At 41.0% G+C, this 26542-nt stretch overlaps 2 protein-coding genes across 2 annotated transcripts in view; both read right to left on the reverse strand.

Annotated features, from left to right (window-relative positions):
* TMEM242 (transmembrane protein 242) overlaps nt 1-26214 on the reverse strand; it is a 32492-nt gene extending 6278 nt beyond the window's left edge. The window contains exons 1-3 of the mRNA XM_041744591.1: nt 26011-26214; nt 25164-25264; nt 18473-18610 (exon numbers count right to left, since the gene is read on the reverse strand). Of these exons, the coding sequence (XP_041600525.1) occupies nt 18473-18610; nt 25164-25264; nt 26011-26098 (327 nt within the window). The 5' untranslated portion in view covers nt 26099-26214. The remainder of the gene's footprint in view (nt 1-18472; nt 18611-25163; nt 25265-26010) is intronic.
* LOC121484836 (L-lactate dehydrogenase A-like 6A) lies at nt 689-9033 on the reverse strand. The gene has a single exon (XM_041744590.1). It carries the CDS (start codon nt 4279-4281, stop codon nt 3154-3156), a length of 1128 nt encoding a protein of 375 aa, XP_041600524.1. The 5' UTR covers nt 4282-9033; the 3' UTR covers nt 689-3153.
* Nucleotides 26215-26542: the final 328 nt, after the last annotated feature.

The following is a 26542-nucleotide window of genomic DNA, read 5'->3' on the forward strand; positions in this document are numbered from 1 at the left end:
ATGATCGACTTTTTAGATATTAGAACAGATTCAAGATTATGTCTCTAATAATGTTGCTCTCATTCACACCGCAACAGCCTTTTGAAGGGCCGTAGAGCCAGGATGCCAGAAGTGAAATATGGGATACTGCTGCATGTCTTGGCAGGAAAAAAAACAACATGAAGACTCTTGGTCTAATATATGGTGTGCTGAAAAACTCCTTAAAAGCTCAGGATATCTACCCAATTAATTTGAGAAAACCCTTACAGCAACTATTCTTAAAAAAAAAAAAAAAGCAGTTATTGGAATTAAAAGTTCAAGTTGTAAAATTTCTTTGCCATTGAAGCTCATTTAGCTTCAATTGCCTCTTGCAGGACTTCAGTGCTGGAGGTAGAACGATGAAAGCTTTATTATAGAACCAACTGATGAGAAAGCCTTTGGATATGTCAATAATCATGGTGCCAAGAGTAATTTTGAAGAACTTGGAGATTCAGCTTCTCCATAAAATAGAATAAGACTGTAACTGTTGCTTGAACAGGAATAATAATGTCTGCCATGTGAGATTACTTATGTGCCAGGCACTGTACCAAGCATTAGGCTATTATTTAGTCTTTACAATTCTATGTGGCAGAAATGAGAACCACCACTTTATATATGAGAAAGGTTAACCCAGCCATGGTGACGTGCTAAGCACAACTGACTTGAATGATGTCCAGGGCTTTTTCACCATAGCCACTCTGGTTCTGTGACCTGGAAAGATCTGGTACCTCTGTAATCTCTAATCACATACCAGCTTTTGCTTAAAAGGATTTCAAATGCATATATACTCTTACAATGGCTACCATTTTATTTAGAATAACCAGATAGCCAGAAGTCATGTACTTCTAGATTTAGGGGTTATATGTACTTCAAGATATAGGAAGGTTATATGTACTTCTAGATATATACTTCTCCACCCTCTTCAAGTTATGTAACCACAAGACTAGTTCTGCCAAAAGAAATGTGTTATCACTTCCAGGGTGAAACATTTAATTGCAGGTGTTTCCAGGCCACTCTTACTTTTCCATGGAAATAATGGAAACCTGTGTTACTATTGTGATGCCTCAAGATCAAAGCAATCTGAGGTATGAAGCCACCTTGTGTAGGACAGCTCCCCTAGAAACTAAAGTAAACCCACAGTGAATTTTACAAGAGAAATACACCTTTATGTTAAGCCACACATCTGGAGATCATTTCTCACTGTAGTATATATAACCCAGCCTAGCCTGACTGACATAGTGAAGAGAATTACAAAACAGACCTAGGGCATGCTCTGATCCCTTTCAAAACGACATTAAACTTGGCTGAATAAAAACTCAAGGGCTGGACAAAGGGGAAGAGGAACTCTGTGCCATTAAGCTTAAATAGCTCTTAGAATCAGCTGGAACAATCAAACCACCATTCTTCCCACTTTCAGAGAACTCAGCACATCAATTAGTCCCATTATATGACAATACTTCCTGGGTAATCAGAACATTTCTAGATGTTTCCAATAAAATAGTATGGGAGCTCTGATCACTATGGTAAAAGGTCCTTTTTTGGGATGGATTGCTGTTCTGTGTCTACCTGATAAAACCAACTAAGCAGGGCTGGCTTTATTTAGAGAAGAGATGCTAGTACTTTTCAATTTTGATTAGCCCTGCTGATATCCACATGGGTCCTGAGATATGTTTGAACATACCATATTATTTAATATTCAACTATATTAGGAAAGCTAACATGAATTTGAGTTTTTCTCAGGGCACCTGGGTGGTGCAGCTGAGTGAGCAACCGACTCTTGGTTTCGGTTCAGGTCATGATTTCAGGGTCCTGAGACTGAGCCCTATGTCAGGCTCTGTGCTCAGCATATTCTGTTTGAGATTCTCTCTCCCTCTGCCCCTCCTGGTCATGCTTTCTCTAAAATAAATAAACAAATCTTTAAAAAAAATCTCATTTTCTAAGTTATTAGTACATCATTTAGGTAAAGATCAGACAAGCTACCTTTACTTTCTCCTAAACCTGCACTGTATCACATGTATAAAGTCTAGAATCTATAGTATAAAGTCAATTGACATAGGAATAAAAAAAATGTATAATTTTCTGAGAAATATCATCCCTGGAGTACTTATTAAAATAACCAATTTTTTTATGACAGTGCTTAGCAACAGGGCAACATTCTAAAGCAAAAGCTTTCTGTGTGAAGTAAAGTGAGCAATAGGGATGACCCTGCAGCATCTTATGACCAGGCCTCACAAGAACAATCAGTAACACGCTACCTGATTTAATGTGCTAACTGGTCAGGTTATCAGACACAGTTGTAAAATAATTTTAGTCAGGCTCTGTCTTTGTAACTGCAAAGTTTAGGAATGTTTCCTTTCCCTGCCAAATAAATATGAGTAACACTTGTCACCTCTGGACTGTCAGGACTCTTTCTAAAAGCTTTATATTTTACTGCATTGAATACTTTCTAAGTGCTACCAACCAGCTCACTCCTATTTTTATATTTTAACTTAATGATCCTGCTTCACTGGCACCCATACATGAACATGTGTGTGCATGTGCCCCTCTGTCCCTGACAAACAGGACCTACTCTTGGCTCCCATTTTATAATACCTTTCTTAAGGTGTTACAGCTGATAGACTGTCATAGGTGAATGAAGACAGCTGATGGCTACATTACAGAAAATACTTCTGCATTTACATTTATTTTTACATTGTAGAGAAAGTTAGGTCTTAAAAACACATATAAGTGAACATAGTAGGCATAAACCAGCCAGAATGAAAGAACATATATACTTGATGAAAATTATTTCTGTAACGCAATAAACTCCTATATCCTATAATCTTTTGGACCAAATAGCAACCACACACACACACACACACACACACACACACACACACACAGCAAGTACTGGTACATCAGTGATACAAAAACAACTCCTTTGATGCAATCACTTAGGAATTGTGGGGAAAAAAATTATCCTGACATCTGGATGTTAAATAAAAAAGCTGGGGGGGGGGCACTAAATACCAGTAACTCTACTTCCTTCCCTGTTTTTAAATTCTAAAACATAAAGTTTATAAAAAAACATTTGACATATACAACCCTACAACTACTATCTCATCAATAACTTCAGAAAGGTAGTTTCAAACAACTTTATAGGTTGAGCTCCTTCTGAATTTCCCAAAGTGTTTTTGCACTCTTCTTCAGACGAGCCTGTTCTTCAGGGGTCAGCTTTATCTTTATGAGGTCCGCAATACCATTCTCTCCCAAGACACATGGAACACTGAGGAATACTTCTTCGTTTATTTCATAGAGACCCTTAATTATGGTAGAAACTGGATGCACTCTTCTAAGATTCTTCAAAATACTTTCTGTTAAATCAGCTACAGATAGGCCAATGGCCCAAGAAGTATAACCTTTCATTTTGATAATCTCATAGGCACTAGCAATCACATCTTTGTGGACATTTTTCCACTGCTCAGGATCTTTTTCAGTTCCTATATCTGAGTTCAGATCCTTCAGAGGGACACCAGCGATGTTCACTCCACTCCACACAGGAACACTGGTGTCTCCATGCTCTCCAAGGACCCATCCGTGACAACTGTCAGAGTGGATACCAAGCTTCTGCCCAATCAAGAAACGAAAGCGGGCAGTGTCCAGATTACAACCACTTCCAATAATACGGTTCTGGGGAAATTCACTCAACTTCCAGGCTACGTAAGTTAATACATCCACCGGATTGGAAACAACAATCAGCTTGCAGTGAGGGCTATACTGGACAATATTGGAGATAATTAATTTAAAGATGGCCACATTTCGCTGGACTAAATTAAGGCGTGTTTCCCCTTTTTCCTGGCGTGCGCCTGCGGTGATGACCACGAGGCTGGAGTTGGCAGTGACAAGGTAATCTTTGCTGGACACAATAGTCGGCATTTTCACAAAAGGGCTGCCATGCTGAAGATCCATCATCTCGGCCTTCAGTTTGTCTTCGTTAACATCCACAAGGGCAAGTTCATCCGTCAAGCCCCTTAGCAGGATGCTGATAGCACAGGCCATGCCAACCGATCCGGTTCCTATAATCGAGACCTTGTTGTGATGAACGACCTCCTCGGAAGTGAAATTCTGGAGAAGCTCGCCCCGGACTGTTGCCATCTTGGCCGCGGGGACCACGGCCCAGGCGCCCGCGGGTGAGAGGCCGGCCGGCCGCTGGGGGCGCAGGCGGTTCACTCTCGCGGCGCCCGCTCTCCGGCTGCCCCGCAGGGCTCTCCCAACCCAGCTCATGGCCACTCACAGGAGAGGTGGAGGAAGAGAAAGGAGGGAAGAGGCGGGCCAGCTTCGAGGCGCGAGGGCGGCGGCGGCCGGTGAGGGCGGTTAGACACCAACTAACCCCCTGCTGCGGCTGCGCGCGAGCCCACCTCCCGCCGTCCACTACTGCGGCTGCGCGAGCCCGTGGCTCAGGGAGGACCCCGCAGTCAGCGGCGGCGGCACAAGCTCACGGTGGGGCGCAAGTCTCCCCCCAAGTCTACTACTGCGGCTGCGCGAGCTCGTGGCCAGCGGAAGGCCCCACCTCCCGCAGGCTACTACTGCGGCTGCGCAAGGCGGTTGCAGGGCCCCTCCAGGGCCTGCAGGGAAGTCCTAGCCGCGTCCACCCCGACTAGGGTGGGAAGAGGGCTCCTCTAGCAAATGAATTCTGAAGGTAAAGTTTTATAAACAGGAATTCTCTGCAATTTTTAACATGTATAATGGGCCAACCCAGATCCCCGGGATTACTAATTTTCTATTTCTGCTACAGAAGCCAAGTAAAAATAATCCCAACAAATACACATGAAAATAGAGTTAAATTTTCTGAACTGTTTCCCTGCCGGGGAAAATAAGGTACGTATGCCCCGGCTCCGGATGGCCACCCCCTCCGTTTCTCTGCATCTGTACAAGTGGGGTTCCTGTTGTATGCTGTATGTCATTGAGGGCTCTCTTTGGAAAGGTTCCGTGGCGTGTACACCAGTCACCACCATGAGCCAGAACTGGGGAAGTCCAGGCTGCCGGCGACGGGGAAGAGGCCGACCGCGAGCTCACCCTACTGAACGCTCATCACGAGACTCCCTCACTGCTCTCTCAGGCCAAAGGAAAGCCTGTGATCCATAGTCCGGATTAAAAAGGACTTCTTGAGTAGAGATGGGGAGACAGACTTCTGTTAAAATGAAGATCTACCTTAAATGGCAAATTTTGACCAACGCACAAATCTGATTAAAAAACAGTAAAAACAAATATTAGTACAACAGGGCATCAGTTTATCTTCCTTCCTCTGCATTTCTCTGGTCAGTCCTATGAACATCCTTGGAAGTTACTAAGGGGATAGCAGCTTTACATCTGATGAAATAGAAACCCAGTGAACTACAGAAGTCCAAGCAAAAACAATGGCACTTTCTCCCCACTTATAAATAGAATTCGGACTGTGTAATCATTCCTCAGAGTTCTCCTTTCCTTTTCACAGAGCAATGTGCTCTTCCCAAAAAGGGCTCTTGGCACTCACAGCCCCCACCGAGGCAGAAAAACAAACAAAAAGATTTCGGTTCAGAACACTGAATCTTGACAAAATGAGTATTTCATATTTAGGACTTAGAAAACTATTCTCCTTTCTGCCACTGAAATGCAGACTAGGAAGAGAGCAACAATAAGCAAAGGAGTTGTTGAGGGGTGGAAAATGTGGCAGTTAGTGGGGCTCCTGTTTGCACTCCAGGAGGGTCCAGACACCCCTTTTAGAGAGTGTGGGGTCACAAGCTCCATGACACACAACAGTGGTGAGAGCACTGCACATATGAGTTCTCTTCGTAGTGATGGTCAGATTTATGGTAACCATTTGTCAAAAACTGGAGTTTTTAAAATGATTATTTTTATTTAATGGTGACTAACATCTTAGAGGGATCCCTTTAAAAGACCAACTTTGATCGTTTCTTCTATCCAGGTCATAACTGAAATGTTTTAACCTGATGCCTGTTCCCACCTTCTTCCTATGATGATTCCTTTGACCAGTCAAGTCATTTTCCAAGATAAGTGTTCTTGAAGATGAAATTCAAGCACATAAAGACTCTTAGCTAGATGACTTCTTTCTAAAGTAATTTTCTTTCTAGAGTTTGAACCTCTTCAGAAATAAAATCTCTGACAGCTGCCTCTTCAGTTTTTCCCCTTAGCCACAACTAAATCAATTTTGAGAAAATAACACTCTCCAAAATAAAAATACCTCAAACAAAGCAGCTTTTTATTTACAGTAAGTCTTGAGATAAGAAGGGAAGAACTAAGAAAGGCAGAGACACCCATGACCTCCAGAGTAGATTTAGGTCTAGTCAAAGACATGGAAAGCCAAATAGAGCCAGACAGCTTCCTAATGACTTGCCCTAGGTGGCTCTTTATTCCTTTTGAATGGAAAACCTAACCTAACTCAAATTTTCTATTCAAAATACAGCATACTATGATAACTGATGGCAGAATTATGCTTGATTACGTCCCTTAGCAGAGAGGAAGCAGGAAATGAAGATGACCAGTAAGTCTCTGGACCAGGAATGGTTGCAACAGAGTCGTTCTATTCCTTCTGCCTAGACTCTCACTCCCAGCTCCCTTGCCCTTTTTTCCATCTAGAAGTTAAATATTCCATCCTCTCAGTCTTCTACAATCCCCCAAGCAGAAGTGACTTTTAAAAATCTTATGCCACCAGTGTCTTTGTACCTCTCCACTGTAGGATTTATCACAATTAAATGTAATTACTTATGAATTTGTCACTCCAGAGATAATCTTTTATTGACAGCATATCACTACCCTCTAGAACAGAGCTTGGTAAGTGAATTCAGTAAATATTCATGGTAGAAAAGAATGAATATAGAACCCAGTGAAGTAGGGCTAGCTGAAAGGTGAGAGAAATAGGAAAGCACAACTAGAGAATCCACCTGGTGCCAGAGTTCTAAATTAAGGGGCAGGTAAAATGTGTAGGTGTCTTTTTAGGGTTTCTTAGCAAAGCTGATATACAAGTTTCAGATAAAGCTATGGATAAGTTAAAAGATTCCTTAACTGTTTTCAAAGCCAGAGTCAATACCTACCAAATCAGAACATACAAAAGAAAGAAATTCTACAGTGCTAGAAATGCAGTAAAACAAATATGTACTGGTAGAATATTTTCATCCTTTAAAATTTTTTTAGTTTTGTAAAAAGTTTTGTTCTTTGGAGAGATTTTAAAAAATAAAAGGGCACAAAACCCTTGATATGAAAAGAAAAAAAAAAAAAAGAGAAGCTGCAATGAAAGCAGTATTAATATTATAAGCTGTAAACTCACCAGCAAGTAGAGCATATTATATAAACATCATTATTTTAAAAGTCTTGTGATTTAAAAATCATAAAATGCAAATTGTGTTTTAGAACAAATTAGTGGGCTGTGATTCTATTGCTTATATACTAAAATCTATATAACTTTGTAATCCGTATGTGGGAGGTCTTTACAAATATCAGCACCTTAAAGCATTTTCTTTTGTCGGTGATACTGGCAATGCTGGGCAGGGACAGGAGTAGGGACATGAAGCTTTGTCTCCTGATAGAACAAAGGCAGACTGTCAATTCAGAACAACACTGTGATCAACTTCTATTTATGGTATTCAAATATCGTAACAGGAATCAGCAAGTTCATCTAATAAAGTACCTAAATCTCACTTTTGTTCTTTAAATGCATTATCTACACATAATTTTTGATGCCCTTAAAAGAGCCACATGTATTAATCATTCAAAAGGAAATATTTTAATGTAGCACAAAACATGAAACAAAGAAAGTTAAATTCACTGGTATGTGTTTAAACATCCCAAATCATAGCCAAAAACTGACAAAGCTTAATTTTATGGAGATAGGCTCTATAAAGGTGTGGCTTTATTAATTTACAACAATTATCCTCTGTGGTTGGATTAATAGAAATTATACTGTAGTCCTTGGTAACAGTTCTATTCATCCAAAAAAAAATGACATGAAGGGTATTTTTGTATATGGAAGTTACCTTCAATTTAGGTAAAAACCTAAATTTATCTCAAAAAAGCTTAAGTTACCTTTACAGCCTCAAAACTGCCAGAAGAGATTAACTCCCTGTCGTAATGGTTAAAGATTAGTTTGCCTCAAGACTCCATCTAGGCAAAGAACAGAGCCAGCAGCAGGAAAGGTAGGAAGAGGAATGAGTGCTCAGAGGAGATGAGCAAGGACAAGGCTCAGAGACTAGGAGAATATGGACTTTCAGCATGGCTAGAACTCTTGAGTGCAACACATAGAAACAGCCAGACTCTCAACCACAGCACTATGGACATGTGTGCTCGATCACTCTTGGTGGGGCCTGTCCAGTGTACAGGATGTTGAGCTGCACACCTGGTCTCTATCCACTAGATGCCAGTAGCATCCCCACAGTTAGGACAACCAAAAATGTCTGTGGATGTTGCCAAGTATCTTTCTTCTGGGGGGAGGGGCAGTCAGAATTGCTCCCATTAAGAACCAGTGGGTTAAAGAATAAGTAAGGGATAAGAGAGGGACCAAACCATTTCAAGGAACTTGGATTTTATTCTCAAGGGAAGAGTGAGCCATTGAAATGGCAGAAAGAGTATGATCAGATTTCATCCAACAGGTGTTTATTGGATACATCCTCTGTGCCAAGGACTGTTACAGGTGCTAAGAATATGACAATGAACAAGACAAATGAAGTCTCTATTAAAATTTACATTCTTTTTGTAAGGACAGATAAAACAAGAAAATGGTCACTATAACTTCATTCTGCAATTGTGCTGTGAAGAGAAGAAAACAGGATACTGTCAGAGAGGAACTCAGTGGTGGGAGTAAAGAGGCTACTTTATTTTACACCAGATGGTCTAGGGAAGCTACTCTGAAGAGATGATATAAGATCCGGCTGAAACTCTAAATGCCAACACAGAGCCTTCCTGGGGAAGGAAGGAGTCTCCTGGAAAAGCTGGAGAAAAAGCCCTGAGGAGGGAGGCCAGTGTGCTGCAGGGGGGGTGGTGGTGGTGGTGGAGTGGGAGGGCAGACTATGTGGTGCAAGAGGAGGTCGGCGAGGCCAGTGGGGCTACATCCCACGAGACTTCTTCACTGGGAGCCACTGAAGAGTTTCTCAGAGTGACATGACTTGCCTTACACTTTACGAATATCTCCAGCTGCTCAGTGGAGGAAAAGTTCAGGGGAAGGAAAAGAGAGGCCAGGAAGCTTTCAATATGCTAGGCCAGAGGTGAATGGAGGTGGAGCGAGACGAAAGGAGTCAGGCTGTGTTCAGCCGCACAGCCACCGAGCAGGACTTGACCATGGATGACATGAAGGGAATGAAGGGAAACGAGAGAACCCAAGATGAGTCTCTGATGGGGTTTGGCTGGAACAGCTAGGGGGATGGGAGTGATCCTGGCTGGAAGTGGGAATGTCAAAGGGAGGAGCAAGCTGGGAGGACAGGGGTGAGGATGCTTAGTCTGGTTAAGACACAGGTTGTTGATGTGCCTCTGAGACACATAACTGATGATGTACAACATGGAGCTGCGGGGTCAATCCAACATCAGATTGTGCAGACTGTTTTAAAATGCTAGGGACTAGCTAGGGGACTGAGGGACCGAGCACAGAAGGAGAACATAAGAGTGCAAATACGAAGCTACTGGAAATCCCCATGTTTAGAGTTTGGCCAGGGAGGAGCCGCCAGCAAAGATGTGCAAAAATGGCCAGGGAGGCTGAAGGTGTCTCAGAGGCCAATAGCCAGTGTTTTATGGAGGAGAGAATGTTCAACTGTCAAATGATGTTGAGAGGTTAAGTCACAGGGTGATGAAGACCTGTGTGTGCTAACAAGACAGACACTGGGGACCCTGACCAGCAGTTTCCCCCACAGCCAGAAAAGAAGCTGTACTGAGGAGAAAGGGGAGGAGGGGCAGGTGGTGACTATGATAGCACCTTTGGGAAGTCTTTGCCAGGGAAGGGAAGTAGAGGAATGAGCTGAAAGCTTTGGGAGAAAGATGAGTACCCTCAAGACAATCTATAGAGGCGGGGGAAACTTGAACAGTGTGCACGCTGCAGTAGAGGGAAAACTGACAATCAGCAACAGCTGAGGTGATTCTGGGAGCAAGGTCCTTTGGCAGATGGCGCCAGTGGCCTCTGGTAGCAGCAGGGACACCTCACCCATGGTGACATGAAGAGAGGCAGAGTGAGTGGTACAGATGCAGGCAGAAGTCTGGGGAAGATGAAGGCCAGAGCCCTCTTGCAAAGTGTGGATCAGGGACTATGGAGAGGCCAGGCGGGAGGCAGAGAGAACAGGTTAGTTGTGACCATCTTGGGGCAGGGAGACACCTCCAACTACAGTGGCTGTGGGGGTGTGCAAAAAGCAAGACTCAGTGAGTGATTAGATAGAGGGGTGGGAAAGAGTGCGGCCATAGACAGAATCAGCTCTTCGCTCTGGGCAGCTCTGTGGATGATACTACCATTCACCGCGAGTGATCCAGGAGTAGGATGCAGGGTGGGGATGGGGGAGGGGTCAGTATGTATCAGTTCAGGTGGGAATGCACATGATGCCTGCTGGTCACCCAAGCATCTGTGTCCAGGCAAGTGGGTCTGTGAGCAAAGAGCTCAGAGATTAACTATAAACACAGACCTAGCAGCCTTCTGCATGTGGATGGAGCCACCAGAGTGGATGGACACTGTGAAGAAGAAAATTTAAGGGCAAAGCAAGGAAACTGGCATAAAATTTATAAAATAAGGCAGCATTTTAGAAGTAAATGGGATAGTAGGAAGGAAAAAATAACTTGGAGGATTGAGAAAACTCAACAAAAAGAATAAAGAACTATAAAGGTTGAGACTCCAAAAGCACAAGAGGCAAATAATAACTGATAAATCTGAGTCATCAAAAAGTGAAATTATGTTCAGTATGGTCTACGTTGTGGATACACAGCACATTAAAAAATTTTTCTTCTTAAAATGGTTAGAAATTATTTCAGTCAGGAAAATTCAATTTAAGAGACGACTTCATTATCTGCTATACTGGTAAATTAATAATGATATATATATCAACATATATATGTAAATTTTTTTAATAGAGTCTTAAATATTTCTAAGTGACCAACCGATAATAGGTACCCTTTACAACCAAGCTTAGGGGGAAGTGTATGCTATCAGGTCTTCACTCCACGATGCTTTATTTAGAGAGATCTGCTCCTGTGAGTCCAATTTTCTAATGCTCAGTTTAAGAAATAAGGACAAAGAAAAAGAAAATCCAAATGAAATCAAGGATACTTTTCCTCCAGTGGAATAAGGCTAGGAACATTCCTGAGGTGATTAAGCCTAATTTCTATCAGGCTTTGGAACAAGAAGGCTTTCATGACAGAGCTTATCTTTTCTAGTAATTGTTGCACATTCCCGCTTTATAAAATGCTTGGGGCCCTATTTTACTTATAAAAGGGAACTGGTGAGTTTTTAGGAGATGTATTTTGGCAATATGCCAAAAAAGCTGATTTTTTTTTTCTGCCACCTTGGCTTAGGCAAAAACAAAAAACAAAAAAACCCCAGAAAACAAAATACGACATTGGTCATTATCTCCCATTTTAAACTGAGCAAGTGCTTGTGATTTGGTCTCTCTGTCACCAAATTGCTCTTCCACATTACATCGAGTGCCTCTTACCACCGGATGCCAAGCCCATTAGAGCTGCAATGAATGGGAAATAAGGGTTATAGAGATGTTCTTGTCACCTCAGACCTAAATTTAAGTGATGCACAGTGCCACTTCCAATTAATTTAAAAATGATTCCAGGAATATATTCCTCAATGCTTACGCTACCTGAAGGCCCTCAGCTTGACAGAATGATCTGTGCAAGATCACGATGACTCTGTGTGCTGGGTATTCTAGTAAGTACCATCAGAAAGTGGAATCGAGGCGGGGTCTGCTGATGTCATGGTAATCAGAGTAAGGAACTCAAGTTTGCTTCCTGAAGACAGAAGCTGGTAGGGATCTTTGGAAGCTCTCAAATTAGATTAGGCAAGGATGCAGAAGGGACATCATAAATGATGTGACTTAAAAGTCACTTTTCAGACTTCCCCTGCAAATCCCTCAGAAGTGGCTACCATTACACAATTTGCCAGGAAGCGGATTTGTTTTTAACCTTTGGCTGAGGGGATCCCTGGGTGGCGCAACGGTTTGGTGCCTGCCTTTGGCCCAGGGCATGATCCTGGAGACGTAGGATCGAATCCCACATTGGGCTCCCAGTGCATGGAGCCTGCTTCTCCCTCTGCCTGTGTCTCTGCCTCTCTCTCTCTCTCTCTCTGTGACTATCATAAATAAATAAAAATTAAAAAAAAAAAAAAAAACCTTTGGCTGAAACCAAAGAAAAGTACAAAGCATACAGTCTATTTCCTTCTTAGATATCTTAGAAGTTAAAAACTTCTAAGTTTTTCATAGTTTTATTTACTTTTGTGGCTCTATCATTCACCTACAATGTTGCTTCCTTTGAGACAAATAACTTAAAAATGGTGTAGGAATAAATGTATTTGATACAAGATCTACCAGATGTTGAAATCAGCAAAAAGTCAAAAGAAAAAGATTTTACTCTAATTAGCAAAAGCCCATGTAGCTGGTCATAAGATCATTAAGAAAGGAACATAAACATTAACATAAAAAGTATACTTAGCAGCAGCTATCAAAAAGGGCTGGAGAAAATAAATTTTATTAGAATGAATCCAGTATTATCCTAGAGGAAAGACATAATGTTACTTCTCTGAAAGGATCTTTTGTAGAAGAGGAGAGATAAATGCCAATTTTGGGAGTATTTAAGACCTGTTTTTTTTTTTTTTTTTTACATGCTTTACCTTCTGTTTTTCAGGAAAAGGAAGCCTGGGCTCTTGGGAAAGCAACAACCTCTATCAGCAGATCGGGTGGCAACATGGGCTGGAGAGATGAGTAAGATTTCAATCACAGATTATTTGCATAAAAGCCTTTATAGTAGCAGGGACTTCAGAGAGATGCATAGAGGAAGAAAAAGATTATTTTCCATCTATCAGATTGGCAAACATTTCAAAGAGAAGCCACGAATGGCAAGGGTGCTAGGAAACCTGTATGTGCTGTCAGTATCTTCTAGATGTATAAACTTCATACTTAGTGATAGATATCAAAAACATTTTTTAAATGCCCTTGGATTCAACAATAACATCATCTGTCTTTAGGACAAATTTCCTGACCAAGAAAAGTACAAAAAGATGCATGCCTGCAGAGAGAGGTTCACTATGGTGTTTTAACAGTGAAAAATTACAATCTAAATGCTATTGGCAGGAGACTGATTAAGTAAATTATAATATAATGGAGTACCATGTAGCCATTAAAAGTGATGGAGATTTATATACTCCACTGTGCAAAGATGTTCTTGTGGCTATTCAGTGAAAAAAGGTTCCAGAATAGAACAGTAAAACAACATTTAGATACAATTATATGAATATGCTTACAGAAAGTCTGAAGGGATGTTCTTATTGTAACAAATGATTACAACTCAGTGAGATTTCTGGTGATTTTTGTCTCCTTTTTTGTACTTTTCTACTTTAACACTGAGTACATAATTTACAAAAAAAATTACAAAGCTATCTTTGTTTTAAAAAAGACAGGTCCTAAACATGTTTTTCTTTAAAAACAAGCAGAATGTGTAAATAAAGGCAAACACCTCTTATTCCTTGGTAAAAAACTAAACTAAAAATGCCCTTTATTTATAAGTTACTTTTTACATTTAAGTCTCTGGACAATTTAAAGTATTTCACAATAACTAAAAAATGTTTTGATTCATAGTTTTATTTACTATAAATAAGGTTTAGTTCCTGTGAGGTTTTAGTTCCTGTGAAGGCAACAATTATAAATTATGCCAATTCTAACTACACCAGGTATCATGAATGTATTAAGTACAAGGCACAGTAAATGTAAGCAATGGTGATTCTGACCAGTACTCTGAGACAGCCTCACCTCCAACAAATGTTGAACAAGATGAGTTCACAGGCATAAAAAGCCCTAATGCTCCCAGTCATATCAATCAGGAATTATTTATATATCCAATATCTTTCCTTCTAAGGGGAGAAAAAAAAGGCGTAATAGTCTAACCATAAATGCACTCACTCTTTTCAGAAATCCTTTCAAGTATCAATACTTAATATAAATATGAAAAGGTACGAAAATTAATTTTTTGTGCTTGAGTGACATAATTATAAGTGGCAGGTTTTTTTTTCCCCCAGAGATTGTTTATTTGAGAGAGGAGAGAGAGTGCATAAGCAAGGAGAGGAACAGAGGGAGAGGGAGAAACAGACTCCCCAATGAGCAGGGAGCCTGATGTGGGATCATGACCTGAGTGCAAGGCAGATGCTTAACAGACTGAGCCACCCAGGTACCCTGCTTTTTCTTTTGATAATTGGGGAATTACTAGTTGGTATCTCTAGAGATCCTTATTTACTCACTAACAAGCATTTATCTCAACTATTCTAAACTGAAAATACCTGCTCCTAATAGAAACGATCTAATCATACTGTCACAGTGTGAACCTGGCTTGAACATGGCAGTCTTCTAGGACCATTTGGGGATCATCAGCTGCAGTAGGGAACCACAGGCCCATCATAAATGCTCATTCTTTTCACAGTTAAGTTACTGTTATAAAGTTAATGCCATATCAGCCATAATCAGATGATAAAATACTATAAGTCAAAGTAATTGATGAATCCATACTAAGGAATCAGGCCTTGCTTGCTGGCCCACAACACTGCTCAGCAGGCGGGAAACGGTGAGACAATCCCAGGCTGAATTTGAATTGGTTCCTATACGAAGGCAGGGAAGTTCCCACCTTAAATCCTGGGTATGCCTACTGGCTTCAGTCAGCTAACAAGATAGCCTCTACTAGCTCTCCTTTTGTGGAATCTCTAAATGATAGACTATTGGTAAAATATAAACTTATATCTGATATATTATACATGTTCTATGTGAAATGAAATTCCATAATAACTATGAATAAACAAAGCATAAATTCAAAATATTTTTAAGGAACTAAATAGCTTAGCTTCAAGCGTTTCAGCATGCCCTCGGTTAGCCAGCAGATGTAGCTGTGAATTAAAATAAGGAATGTGAACTGAGCTCTTTCAGCCAGTAGATGGAACCCTGCTTTTTTTTTGAACTAGGTTTATCTTGATTTAATACAATTCAAGGTTGCTACCAACAATTATTTGAACTGGGACTGATTTTGATTTACCTGAATTTACCTAGAATGATAATATCAATTATTCATTGAGTGCACAGATCTGGGCCATTTCTGTCCAGCATTTTCTAAGATTGTTTTCTTCAGTCATGGAAAGATAACTGAGGACTCAGAGCAACCTCATAATTATCCTCAAAACTCAGTGCAGAACTGAGATATACCATATTGCTTTCCACAAGACTCACATTGGGTCATATAATAAGAGTTTGCTTACAGAGTCTTAAAACCAAAGCCTTTCCATAATAACAGTCTACTGGGGAGCCCTGTCTTGGCACAGTGCCTGGATCAAGGTAGGCCCACATATATCTTCTGAATGAACAAATTAATAAACACCACTGCTTTTAAAAGGTATGCCCTTGAAAAACTATCAGTTGTTGATTTTTCTGCGAGACCTCTCAGATGTGGAGATCAAATTGATATTCCTAAGGACCTCCAGGTAGGGAGAGTATATTTGTATTCTCACGCTTTAGTTAAAGACATGAGATATAAAAGATTCCAAGTGTCCTTTTATTCAGTAGTGCAGATCAGAAAATAATCTTTCTTGCCCAACTATTTTATTTAGGCCATAATCCTCCTATTGGTGCCATAAAAAGAAGTTCACATTCTAAGAAACTAGAATAGCACCAGATAGCCCATAAAGCCCAAGTTCTTGAGCATAGAACTTAATCTAAGTAACCTAATTTTGTTGGTCAATGAAAATTTGGATTGATTCATTATGACTCTTCTTATTCAAAGGCTATTTTTATGTTAAAATATCTTAAAACTGTATTACTCAGTTTATGACCTACATGACTAAGTTCTGGAAATACCACCTATCAATTCCATGAAGTCAATATAGAGTTCTAACAGACCACCATTTTTATAGAAACTAAAAGCTTAATAATCTTATTATTAAATATTTCATGCCCTCAATTATATTTCACATGTAGTCAAAGAAGTTTTGTGATCTTCTAGGCAGCTGTGCTTAATTTTTAGCATAAATTAATAAAAATAAAATCTAATACTATTTTTTTTAAAGAGGTAGTATTACTGTTAAAGCAATACATATTAAAGAAACAAACAGAAAAGTAAAATAGAAAATTCACCCGCACACCCATAATTCATTCACATATTTCGACTGGACATATTTCCCCCCCAGTTTTTTCCACTTATTTTCAAATAACTGCTCTCATATTTTATATACAAATAAATCCTGCTTTACCTTTATACTCTAAGCATTTTTCAACTGAAGATGAAGGGTAAAAGGACGGCTTCTCTTTTATGAGGAAAGAATGGCTGGTCATAGCTGACTAATGTTAATTACAATGGTGGAAGTGAGGCCCACATTAAAGATACCCAGTAGGGACGCCTGGGTGGCTCAGCAGTTGAGCAGCTGCCTTTGGCTCCGCACATGATCTTGGGATCTGAGATGGAGTCCCACATCAGGCTCCCTGCAATGAGCCTGCTTCTCTCTCTGCCTATGTCTGCCTCTCTCTAACTGTCATAAATAAATAAAATAAAATCTCAAAAAAATACTTAAAAAAAAAAGATACCCAGTAACACCTGTCAAGTTATCAAGAATGTATAGATCACATCACAATCAACATCAAATTTACAACATCCCTCCTCTCATCCTAGCTCCTTCCAACTACTCCTTTATTTCCTACCTTAGCTAGGGGAGGTAACATTGGAAAAAAATCTAGCTTCTAAAGACTGTCAGATTTGGATCCAAATCTTGACTCTGTCAATTACAAGCTGTGTGATTTTGGACAAGTGACCTAACCTCTCTGAATCCCAATTTCCTCATTTATAAAATGGGGGATAGTACTATCTGCTTCATAGTTATTGTGAAGGTTAAATAGTCTGCTATATCAAAAATGTCTGGTACAATGCCTGCAATGGAAGGACAGATTTTATACTGGTCAAAAGCAAAACTGAAGTAACAAAAAATCATCACAAATCTTCAGTTACAAGTTTTCTAACTTTTCTAGGTAAACACAACTTTATCATTATAAACAATTACTAGCCAGCAGTTATGTCAAAAATAAAGGTTAATCAGACCAGGAGAAAAGCAACATTTACCTATTAGTATATTTTGAGTGGAAAGTACAATAACTGCCTATGTTCAGTTATGATTAAACCCAATGTGAAAAACTCAGTAATGCCAATAATATTACTTATCACTCCCTCTCCCTTGCAATTTCCCCCTCTCTACTGAGTCAATCTCATCAGCACACTCACATGCTATTAATTCTCCCAACATAAAAACAAAAAACCAAACACCTCTCGATCTCACTCCCCTTCCAATAACCCCATCTCTTTCTTTCTCTGTAAAGCAGAGCTCAAAATGTATCTATACATATCATCCCTCTCCTCCCTTCTCTTTTGGATCCACTTCACCTAAGGCTTTACCCACCAAGGACTGGTACTTTGTTAACTTGGCGAACTACTGAGTCTCATCTGATAGGACTTAACCTTAGTATACACCCTCTTCACCTGGCGTCCAAGTCACCGTTCTCCTGGTTCTCCCTGGTTTTCTCCTTTGGTAGGGAAATATCTTTGCTAATTTCCTCCGTATTTCCCAATCTCTCAACCTTGGGAGTGCCCAGAGCTCCTTCCTCAGACCTCTTTTCTCTCTACATTCAATGCCTTGATGAGCTCATCTGATCCCCTGTCTCTGAATACTATCCACATCCTGAAGAGCCTCAAATTGATATCTTTACTTTGTGCTGCTCCTCTGAATTCCAAACTTCTATAGCTAACTGCTTTCTTGACTCTCCACTTAGTTATCTAACAGATATTTCAAATTCACAGGCCCCAAACTGAGCTTTTGACATTGTCCCTGACCACCTGTTTCCTGGTCGCCATCCATCTTCTAGCTGCTCAGGCCAAAAGCCTTGGAGATCCCTGACAACGTTTTCTTCTCCCACCTCTCACATCCGACGTATAACAAGTCCTTGTTGACTCTACCTTCAAAATACATCCAGAACCTCTTTCGTCAACTCCACCATTGCCACCTATTCCAAACTGCCAAACTACCTGTCACAAATAGCCTGGTCTACAGAACTTCCTACCAGTAGTTTAAAAAAAAGCCAAACATTCCCAATATATAGCTTTTTAGCTTAGAGTATAAATTATATATATATACACACACACTCTTCTTGAAAATAAGGCATATTTAGACCAAAGAAAGTAGAACATTCCAGATACCAATCACAGGATTGTAGTTACTTACACTGTGAACTCCTAAAGCCTTCCAGACAGCAAAGCTGATCACACCAACCCCACACCATGCATAAAGGGAGCCCCAACCCAAGGCTCGCAAGGCAAGGGAAGACCCACTCTCTGGTAAGGCAGCCGTGGCCATACTTCCCTGCAATGAAGACAGAAAAGAAAAATCATGATTAGTTTGGAAATTCATGACTGTATGAATTTCACCCTAATTTTGGGAAGCCAGACCAACCCGCTTTCAAATACCAGCTTTTCTATTTAATAACTTTAAGACTTAAGTCACAAGTCACAAGTTCTCTGATTGATAGGTATTTGAGTAGGCAGGGCATTGCCAGGAGCTGTGCTAGGTACTAGAAACAAAAAGGGAAGTAGGGTAATTTCTTTCTAAAGATTTTAATCACCCCCATGGGGTGGGGGCAGTGTGGACCTGGGAGAGGGAGGAGGACACAGACACATAAAAGTTAATTATGATCTAAATGGGATGTGTAACAATAGAACCATACATATAGGGCACCATGGTCCCAGAGGATGATACCTAATCTATTGTTGTAATTAGAGGAAGCTTTAAGGAGGAGTTCTTCAAAGAAGTGAGCTAATCTAAGTCACTGCAAAGACTTTAAAATGTATACGCTAAATGCAGGGTATGTAGAAGAAACTCAGCTTAGGGTAGCTATTAATGAGAAACTAGAAAATAAATGATTCTCCTCTTGGGTTTCAAGGCGTCATAAAAAGGTAAAAACCTATAACCATCATAACTGAACAACTTTCAGACTACCAGCATACAAACTTGACTGAAGAATAGGAATGCAATGCATGCTTCAAAAGGGAATAACCACCCCATCACTGAAGGCACTGAGCTAGACTCAGTATTTGCTGACTTTGACACTTTTTTGTAATATACCTGAGACCTAACCAGATTTTCAAGAGATGTTTCTTTAGCTATTTTCTATGATAAAAACAAGTCTTATCCCCTTTTTCATGTTGTTGTAATTTCAGAGTGGTTCTCTAGATACCACAGATCTCACATAAATTCACTTACTTCTAACTGGCCTGAATTTTCATACAGAAGAAGTATCATTAACCAAGTATTGTTAAACTGGGGTCAATTTAAGTGCCTACATTTTATTTTAGAAACTTAAGTTAAAAATTCCTTATTTCCTTGGGAAGGATAGAAATTATGTATGTATTACATACATACATGTGTTTTTAAACACCACCTTAGGTTACATTTTCCTCTCTTTATTCAATGAAGGACAAAGAAAAATGAATGTTCATTTGGCACTTACTATTGCCTTTCAACTCCCAGTTTTCTAGCGGGAGACTCAGCTTAAGATAATGCAGTCAGGGCTTTAAAGAAATGATGACCATTCTCCTGAAATAATAGCAGTGTAGGCAGTCTCCAACTAAAAGGTCATCATCTTAAAGTCCTGAGTTGCAATCTGAATCTGTATTAAAATGAACACCTAGATTCCTAGATTCCATAGATTCCAGGCTAATGGACAGAAGCCTTTTTTTTTTTTTTTTTTTTTTTTTTTTACAGAGAGGCAGAGACATAGGCAGAGGGAGAAGCAGGCTCCCTGTGGGGAGCCAGATGCAAGACTCAATCCCAGGAGCCTGGGATCATGCCCAGAGCTGAAGGCAGATGCTGAACCACTGAGCCACCCAGGTGTCCCAACAAAAGTCTATTTAAAAAAAAAAAAAAGATTTTATTTATTTATTCATGAGAGACACAGAGACAGAGAGAGGCACAGACATACACAGAGGGAGATGCAGGCTCCATGCAGGGAGCCTGATGCAGGACTCGATCCCGGGTCTCCAGGATCACACCCTGGGCTGAAGGCGCAAAAGAAACAAAAGCAAAAATGAACTATTGGGACTTCATCAAGATAAGAAGCTTTTGCACAGCAAAGGATACAGTCAACAAAACTAAAAGACAACCTACAGAATGGGAGAAGATATTTGCAAATGACAGATAAAGGGCTAGTTTCCAAAATCTATAAAGAACTTATTAAACTCAACACCAAAGAAACAAACAATCCAATCATGAAATGGGCAAAAGACATGAAGAGAAATCTCACAGAGGAAGACATGGACATGGCCAACATGCACATGAGAAAATGCTCTGCATCACTTGCCATCAGGGAAATACAAATCAAAACCACAATGAGATACCACCTCACACCAGTGAGAATGGGGGAAATTAACAAGGCAGGAAACAACAAATGTTGGAGAGGATGCGGAGAAAAGGGAAGCCTCTTACACTGTTGGTGGGAATGTGAACTGGTGCAGCCACTCTGGAAAACTGTGTGGAGGTTCCTCACATAGTTAAAAATAGACCTGCCCTATGACCCAGCAATTGCACTGTTGGGGATTTACCCCAAAGATTCAGATGCAATGAAACGTCGGGACACCTGCACCCCGATGTTTCTATCAGCAATGGCCACAATAGCCAAACTGTGGAAGGAGCCTCGGTGTCCATCGAAAGATGAATGGATAAAGAAGATGTGGTTTATGTATACAATGGAATATTTCTCAGCAATTAGAAACGACAAATACCCACCATTTGCTTCAACGTGGATGGAACTGGAGGGTATTATGCTGAGTGAAATAAGTCAATCGGAGAAGGACAAACAGTGTATGTTCTCATTCATTTGGGGAATATGAATAATAGTGAAAGGGAATATAAAGGAAGGGAAAAGAAATGTTGAGAAATATCAGGAAGGGAGACAGAACATAAAGACTCCTAACTCGGGGAAACGAACTAGGGGTGGTGGAAGGGGAGGAGGGCGGGTGTTGGAGGGGAATGGGTGACGGGCACTGAGGTGGACACTTGACGGGATGAGCACTGGGTGTTTTTCTGTATGTTGGTAAATTGAACACCAATAAAAATTAATTAAAAAAAAAAAAAAAGGCGGCGCTAAACCACTGAGCCACCCGGGCTGCCCCAGAAGTCTATTTTTTTTTAATTTACATTTAAAAAGGCTAAAAATAGAATTCCTTCTCCAAAAATAATCAAAGATGTTAAGAATGGCATGGTGAGCAAGTCATTTAATCCATGTATGCCTCAGTTAAATGGGGACATTAAAATAACAGTATCCCATAGGGTTGTGATAAGGCTTCAATGAACCCTAATCCTTACAGCAGCAGCTAGCATGTGGTAAGCATTCAAATGCTACATGTTATCACTATCAATGACAGAGAAAACTGCCAGGCAGTAACTATGAAGTATACTGCCTAAGTGGTATTCTTAAACTGGCACTTGCTCAGTGTAAATGCATTAACTGCTCCAGAACCTCTGAGCCTCTCTGAGTCTGGATCAATGGTAATGCCCTAATTCAAATATTTCCCCAGAGGGGAGGCAGAACTTTGCACAACACATTTAACCATCCAGAACAGTGGTTCTCAAACTTTCTGGCCTCAGGATCCATTTATACTTGGATCTCAAAAGAGTTCTGATTATGGGTGTTATACTTGTTAATATTTAATATTAGAAATTAAAACTAAGAAATTCTTAATTTTTTTTAAGATTTATTTATTCATAAAACACACAGAGAGAGAGAGAGAAGCAGTGACGCAGACAGAGGGAGAAGCAGGCTCCCTGTGGGGAGTCCGATGGGGGACTCAATCCCAGGACCCCAGGGATCATGCCCTGGGCCAAAGGTAAGCACCCAACCACTAGGCCACACAGGTGTCCCAAAATTCTTAAATTTTAAGTATTAACTCATTTAAAAATAAACCCAATATAGATTAATATAAACCTATTTTTATGAAAACAACTTTCTTACAAAACAAAAGAATTTAATTCAAGGAAGCAATGTTTTACATTTCGATTAATCTTTTAAAATGTTTGGCTTAACAAAGGACAGATGAATTTTCTTAAATGCTTCTGTATTCAATCTGCTGCAATATGTTTTTTGGTTGAAGAACTTGAATAAAATCCAGCCTTACAGAGATCTGTGGTTGGAAAAGGGACAAGTATTTTAATAGCCTTCCTTCCTTGATGTTCCACCAAAACTTCCCAAATAGCTGCATGCACTGTAGAATCTGAAGTCACACTGATGAGTTTTCTGTACTTTGTTACAGTGAAATCCATTAGTCTATTTTGTATTTCGAATGGGCCTTTTATCCATGCATTATGATCATTCAGAAAAAATTGATTTACCAAGTGATGCAGACCTTTCCAATGTTGACACCATTTATTAAATATTTAATATTTCACATCATAAATATTACCACCAATCTCCTCAGAAAAACCTTTAAGTACTGAGCAGTTATTAAGCTCACAATGACAGATACAAGTTTCCTAAGATTTAGTTTTCACTTGCAAGCTCCAATTTTATCACTGGCAACAAAAACTGACAAGTACTTGCTTGAAGAGATGACATTGGGCTCATTTTGTTCATTTTGAAAAAAATGTCTGACAAATACCCACTTCTGAATAACTATAGTTTGTCAGTTGTTCTTTCAAATAAAAATGATATTACATGAAAAAAAAAAGCAGCTAGTTCAGCATGCAACTTAATCATAAATTGCTTATCCTGGAGAAAACCATCTTTCTTTGAAATAAATCAGAAGTGCTTTATGTGCAATTCCCATTTCTTCATGTAGAATATTAAAGAGGGATATTCAAAGGTTAATATTTAATAAAATTAATAATTTTACTGCTATAACAAAGATATTATTATGCCGTGAGTTTTTTTTTTTTTTTTTTTTTTTAAACTGTAGAGGCGGGCACCTGGGTGGCTTAGTGGTTGAGCACCTACCTTCGGCTCAGGGCGTGATCCCAGGATCCTGGGATTGAGTCCCACATTGGGCTCCTTGCATGGAGCCTGCTTCTCTCTCTGTCTCTCTCATGAATAAATAAATAAAATCTTTAAAAAAATAAAAAGAATAAATTGCAGATGCATGGTAATGAAGAACACAATGCCTGCTAGTAGTTTGGTGCCACTACCGTGATTACACCAAGGCACCAACAGTTTTACCCCCTACATGCTTCTCTACCATTAGCACAAATGTCTTGGTATTATGAAAAGTTTGGACCTTATAGACCAACCCCCCCTTCTCTACCATTAGCACAAATGTCTTGGTATTATGAAAAGTTTGGACCTTATAGACCACCCCTCCCTAGAGTTTCCTAGGATCCCTAGGGTTCTATGGACCACAGATTGAAAACCACCATGTTTGATGGGGCATATGTGATAATCAAATCACAGAACCACAAAATAGAATATTAAATTGTAAATGTGGGTATGTGTTTTTTTTTTTCCTGAGAATCCCTAGCTTTCATCAGATTCTCAGAAAGGTCTATGACCTAAAGGTTAACATGGTAATGTAGGCTTAGAAATCAGCGCAAATTGTTAAAGCATCACTATCAGTTAGGCTTTACTGATTTCTGCTACAAGATATATTTCTGCACTGAAAATATTCTATAATACAGGGGGAAAATGACCACAAGGTTCACCACAGTGATTTGGGTAGCTCCATTTAAGCCCTTAGTATTCAGATGGGGACCAAAAGCACTTTTAAATGTGGTCTTTTTCCTTTACAGTATTTACAATGCTTAAGTATGTTATCAGATTATTAAAAATACCAGTAGAAAGGGAACTCGACTGGTTTATGATATTTCACATAAAACTGTTCTTCAAACATCGAATTGTAATTTTATAGTTAATTGTGTAAATATTTGTTTGATATCTATCTCTTGCACCAGATGCTAGCTTCCTGAAGGGCAGATGTTTTGTTCATTTTTATATCTCTTGGACTTGGCTAGCACAGTGCCTGACACATAAAAGATCCCAAGTTAACATTTGTTGAAGCAATGAAATGATGGATAAGTAAGTCATGTGGGATGGAGAGGGCAGAGACAGGACAACACATGCAAAAAAAGTAACTACAAGTCAATGAGAAGTCATCAACTGGGGATATGACCACATGAGTGATTACTCAATCTTGCTCATGGAGTAAGAATTTTCTGGCATAAGTAGATTATGGTCATTCAACCCAAATTGAGCACTTATGTGTCAGGCACCTTTCTGGGGAGTGGAGCCACAGTAGCACACAAGCATGTGTGATCTCTGGGTTCCAGGGGCTGACCCACGTTTTCATTAATATAAGATGCACTTTACTTCAACAATTTAACATTTTTGAAATAGAAATGCCTCTGGTGGGGTGTGTGGCTGGTTCTGTGAGTAGAGCATGAAAACTCTTGATCATGAGGTTGTGCCTTCAAGCCCCACACTGGGTACAGAGCTTACTGAAATAAATAAATAAATAAATAAATAAATAAATAAATAAATAAATAAATAGAAATGCCTCTGGCAATTAGTTTTGTGTCAAGAATTTAACTGGCATCATTTTTTTTTTATGGTACATAAAATATTGGGCCATCTTATAACTAATAGGGAATTACCCGGCTTTAGATTTAGTCATGTTGTGAATAGGAAATGTACTGGATGAGCTTTCAAAGTCTTGTTCTGCTAAAATTTAAGAAAGCACATAATTAATTAAAGACTTCTTTCTAAGTGAAAATAAAGAATTGATTAATTTGTACGCTTCCTGAATCTATGAGGTGGATATAGGCTTACTTCTTAAAACCATATGAAAGGCCACCAACGTTTTCTTTACTTCTATGCACAACAGCTGCCAATTATCTGTAAACAGTAACAGTGCTAGGAATGGATTTCCGAGTCACAAACCTTATTGAACCATTCAGGGCTTTTCTTTTTAGCCAATGACAATGTTGTAACAAATCCAGCTAGCATTCCTGCGGCAGCCACAGTTCCAAGGAAAACTCCACCTGCCAAAAGGTTTTTTTTTGGGGGGGGGGGAGAAGGGGGAGGGCGGAGGGCGTGGAGGGTGAGGAGAGATATTAAAGAAAAAAAAAAACACCTTAAGTTAAAAAGACGTACCCAGATAAGTTCAGACACTATTTAGATTTTAAGGGGATCCCTGGGTGGCGCAGCCCACGGCGTGGTCCTGGGGTCCCGGGATCGGGATCAAGTCCCACATTGGGCTCCCTGCGTGGAGCCTGCTTCTCCCTCAGCCTCTCTCTGTCTCCCATGAATAAATTAGATTTTAAGTCACTTTTGAAATTTGAGAAGCGATAGCTAGGCAGCTCTTGCCAAAGGTAACCTCACGGCGTCTAGTTCTGCGGGGTCGTTCCCGGGCGCTGAGAACCGGCGCAGGGTCCCTCCCCTCCCTTCCCCTTCTCCGGGGGCGGGGTGGGGGGTGAGGGGTAGGGGCTTGAGGTTTCTCCCGGGGAGGAAAACCAGATAGTGCGACCTAGAAAGGGGGACGGCACGAGAGAAACTGTAGAGGGGACGGTGGGAAGGTAGCGCACGGACGCCTCGCGGGACCAGCCACCCGGCCCAGGGGAGGTTCCACCGCGCACGACCCCGGACAGGCCGGTCCCCACCAGCTAAACTCGGGGGGTGGGGGGGCGGGGCTGGGAAGGTCTCCCAGGGCCAGGTGTGTGGGAACGGCGGCTCCAGCGCGGGCCCCGGGACAGTCGCTCCGACTCCAGCACCCCTCACCACACCACACCTTTCACCAGGAAAAGTCGATCGTCTGCGGACCCCGGAGGCTCGAGGCTCGAGGACGGCCGCCCGGACCCAGCACCTGCTGTGTCCATGTTTAGGGACCTCCACGACCGCGTCCCACGCCAACTAGGGTCCGGGTGAGGCAGGCGCGAGGCGGAGGAGAAAGGTTCCGCTACCACCTCTCCCGGTGCGTCCTGAATACGGGTCCGGAACGCCCGCCGACCCCTCACCCTCCCTCTCCTCCTCCTCCTCCTCCTGCTCCTCGTCGCGGTGCACCCACCCCTGCCCCGGGCGCGGTGTCCTCGCAGGTTGGGTCGGTGGCTGCCCGGCGGGGCTGACCGCGGCGGCCAGTGCGGCGCGTCTCGGGCACACACAGTGCCCCGCTCGGACTCTAGGAGGCAGTGAGCGGTCGCGGACGGCGCCGCAGCCCGGGTGGCGCGGGTTCGAGTCCCTGGAGCTCCGCGTGGGGGTCGGCCTGACGTCACGCCCAGGACGTCCACCGGCGCCCGTGCGTCACGATCCTAAGAAAGCAGGTC

The sequence above is a fragment of the Vulpes lagopus genome, chromosome 2, assembly GCF_018345385.1.
Source record: "Vulpes lagopus strain Blue_001 chromosome 2, ASM1834538v1, whole genome shotgun sequence".
NCBI lineage: Eukaryota > Metazoa > Chordata > Mammalia > Carnivora > Canidae > Vulpes > Vulpes lagopus.

Coding starts and splice junctions, on each gene's coding strand:
- LOC121484836 (XM_041744590.1), bottom strand. CDS start 4,281: ATGAGCTGGGTTGGGAGAGCCCTGCGGGGCAGCCGGAGAGCGGGCGCC.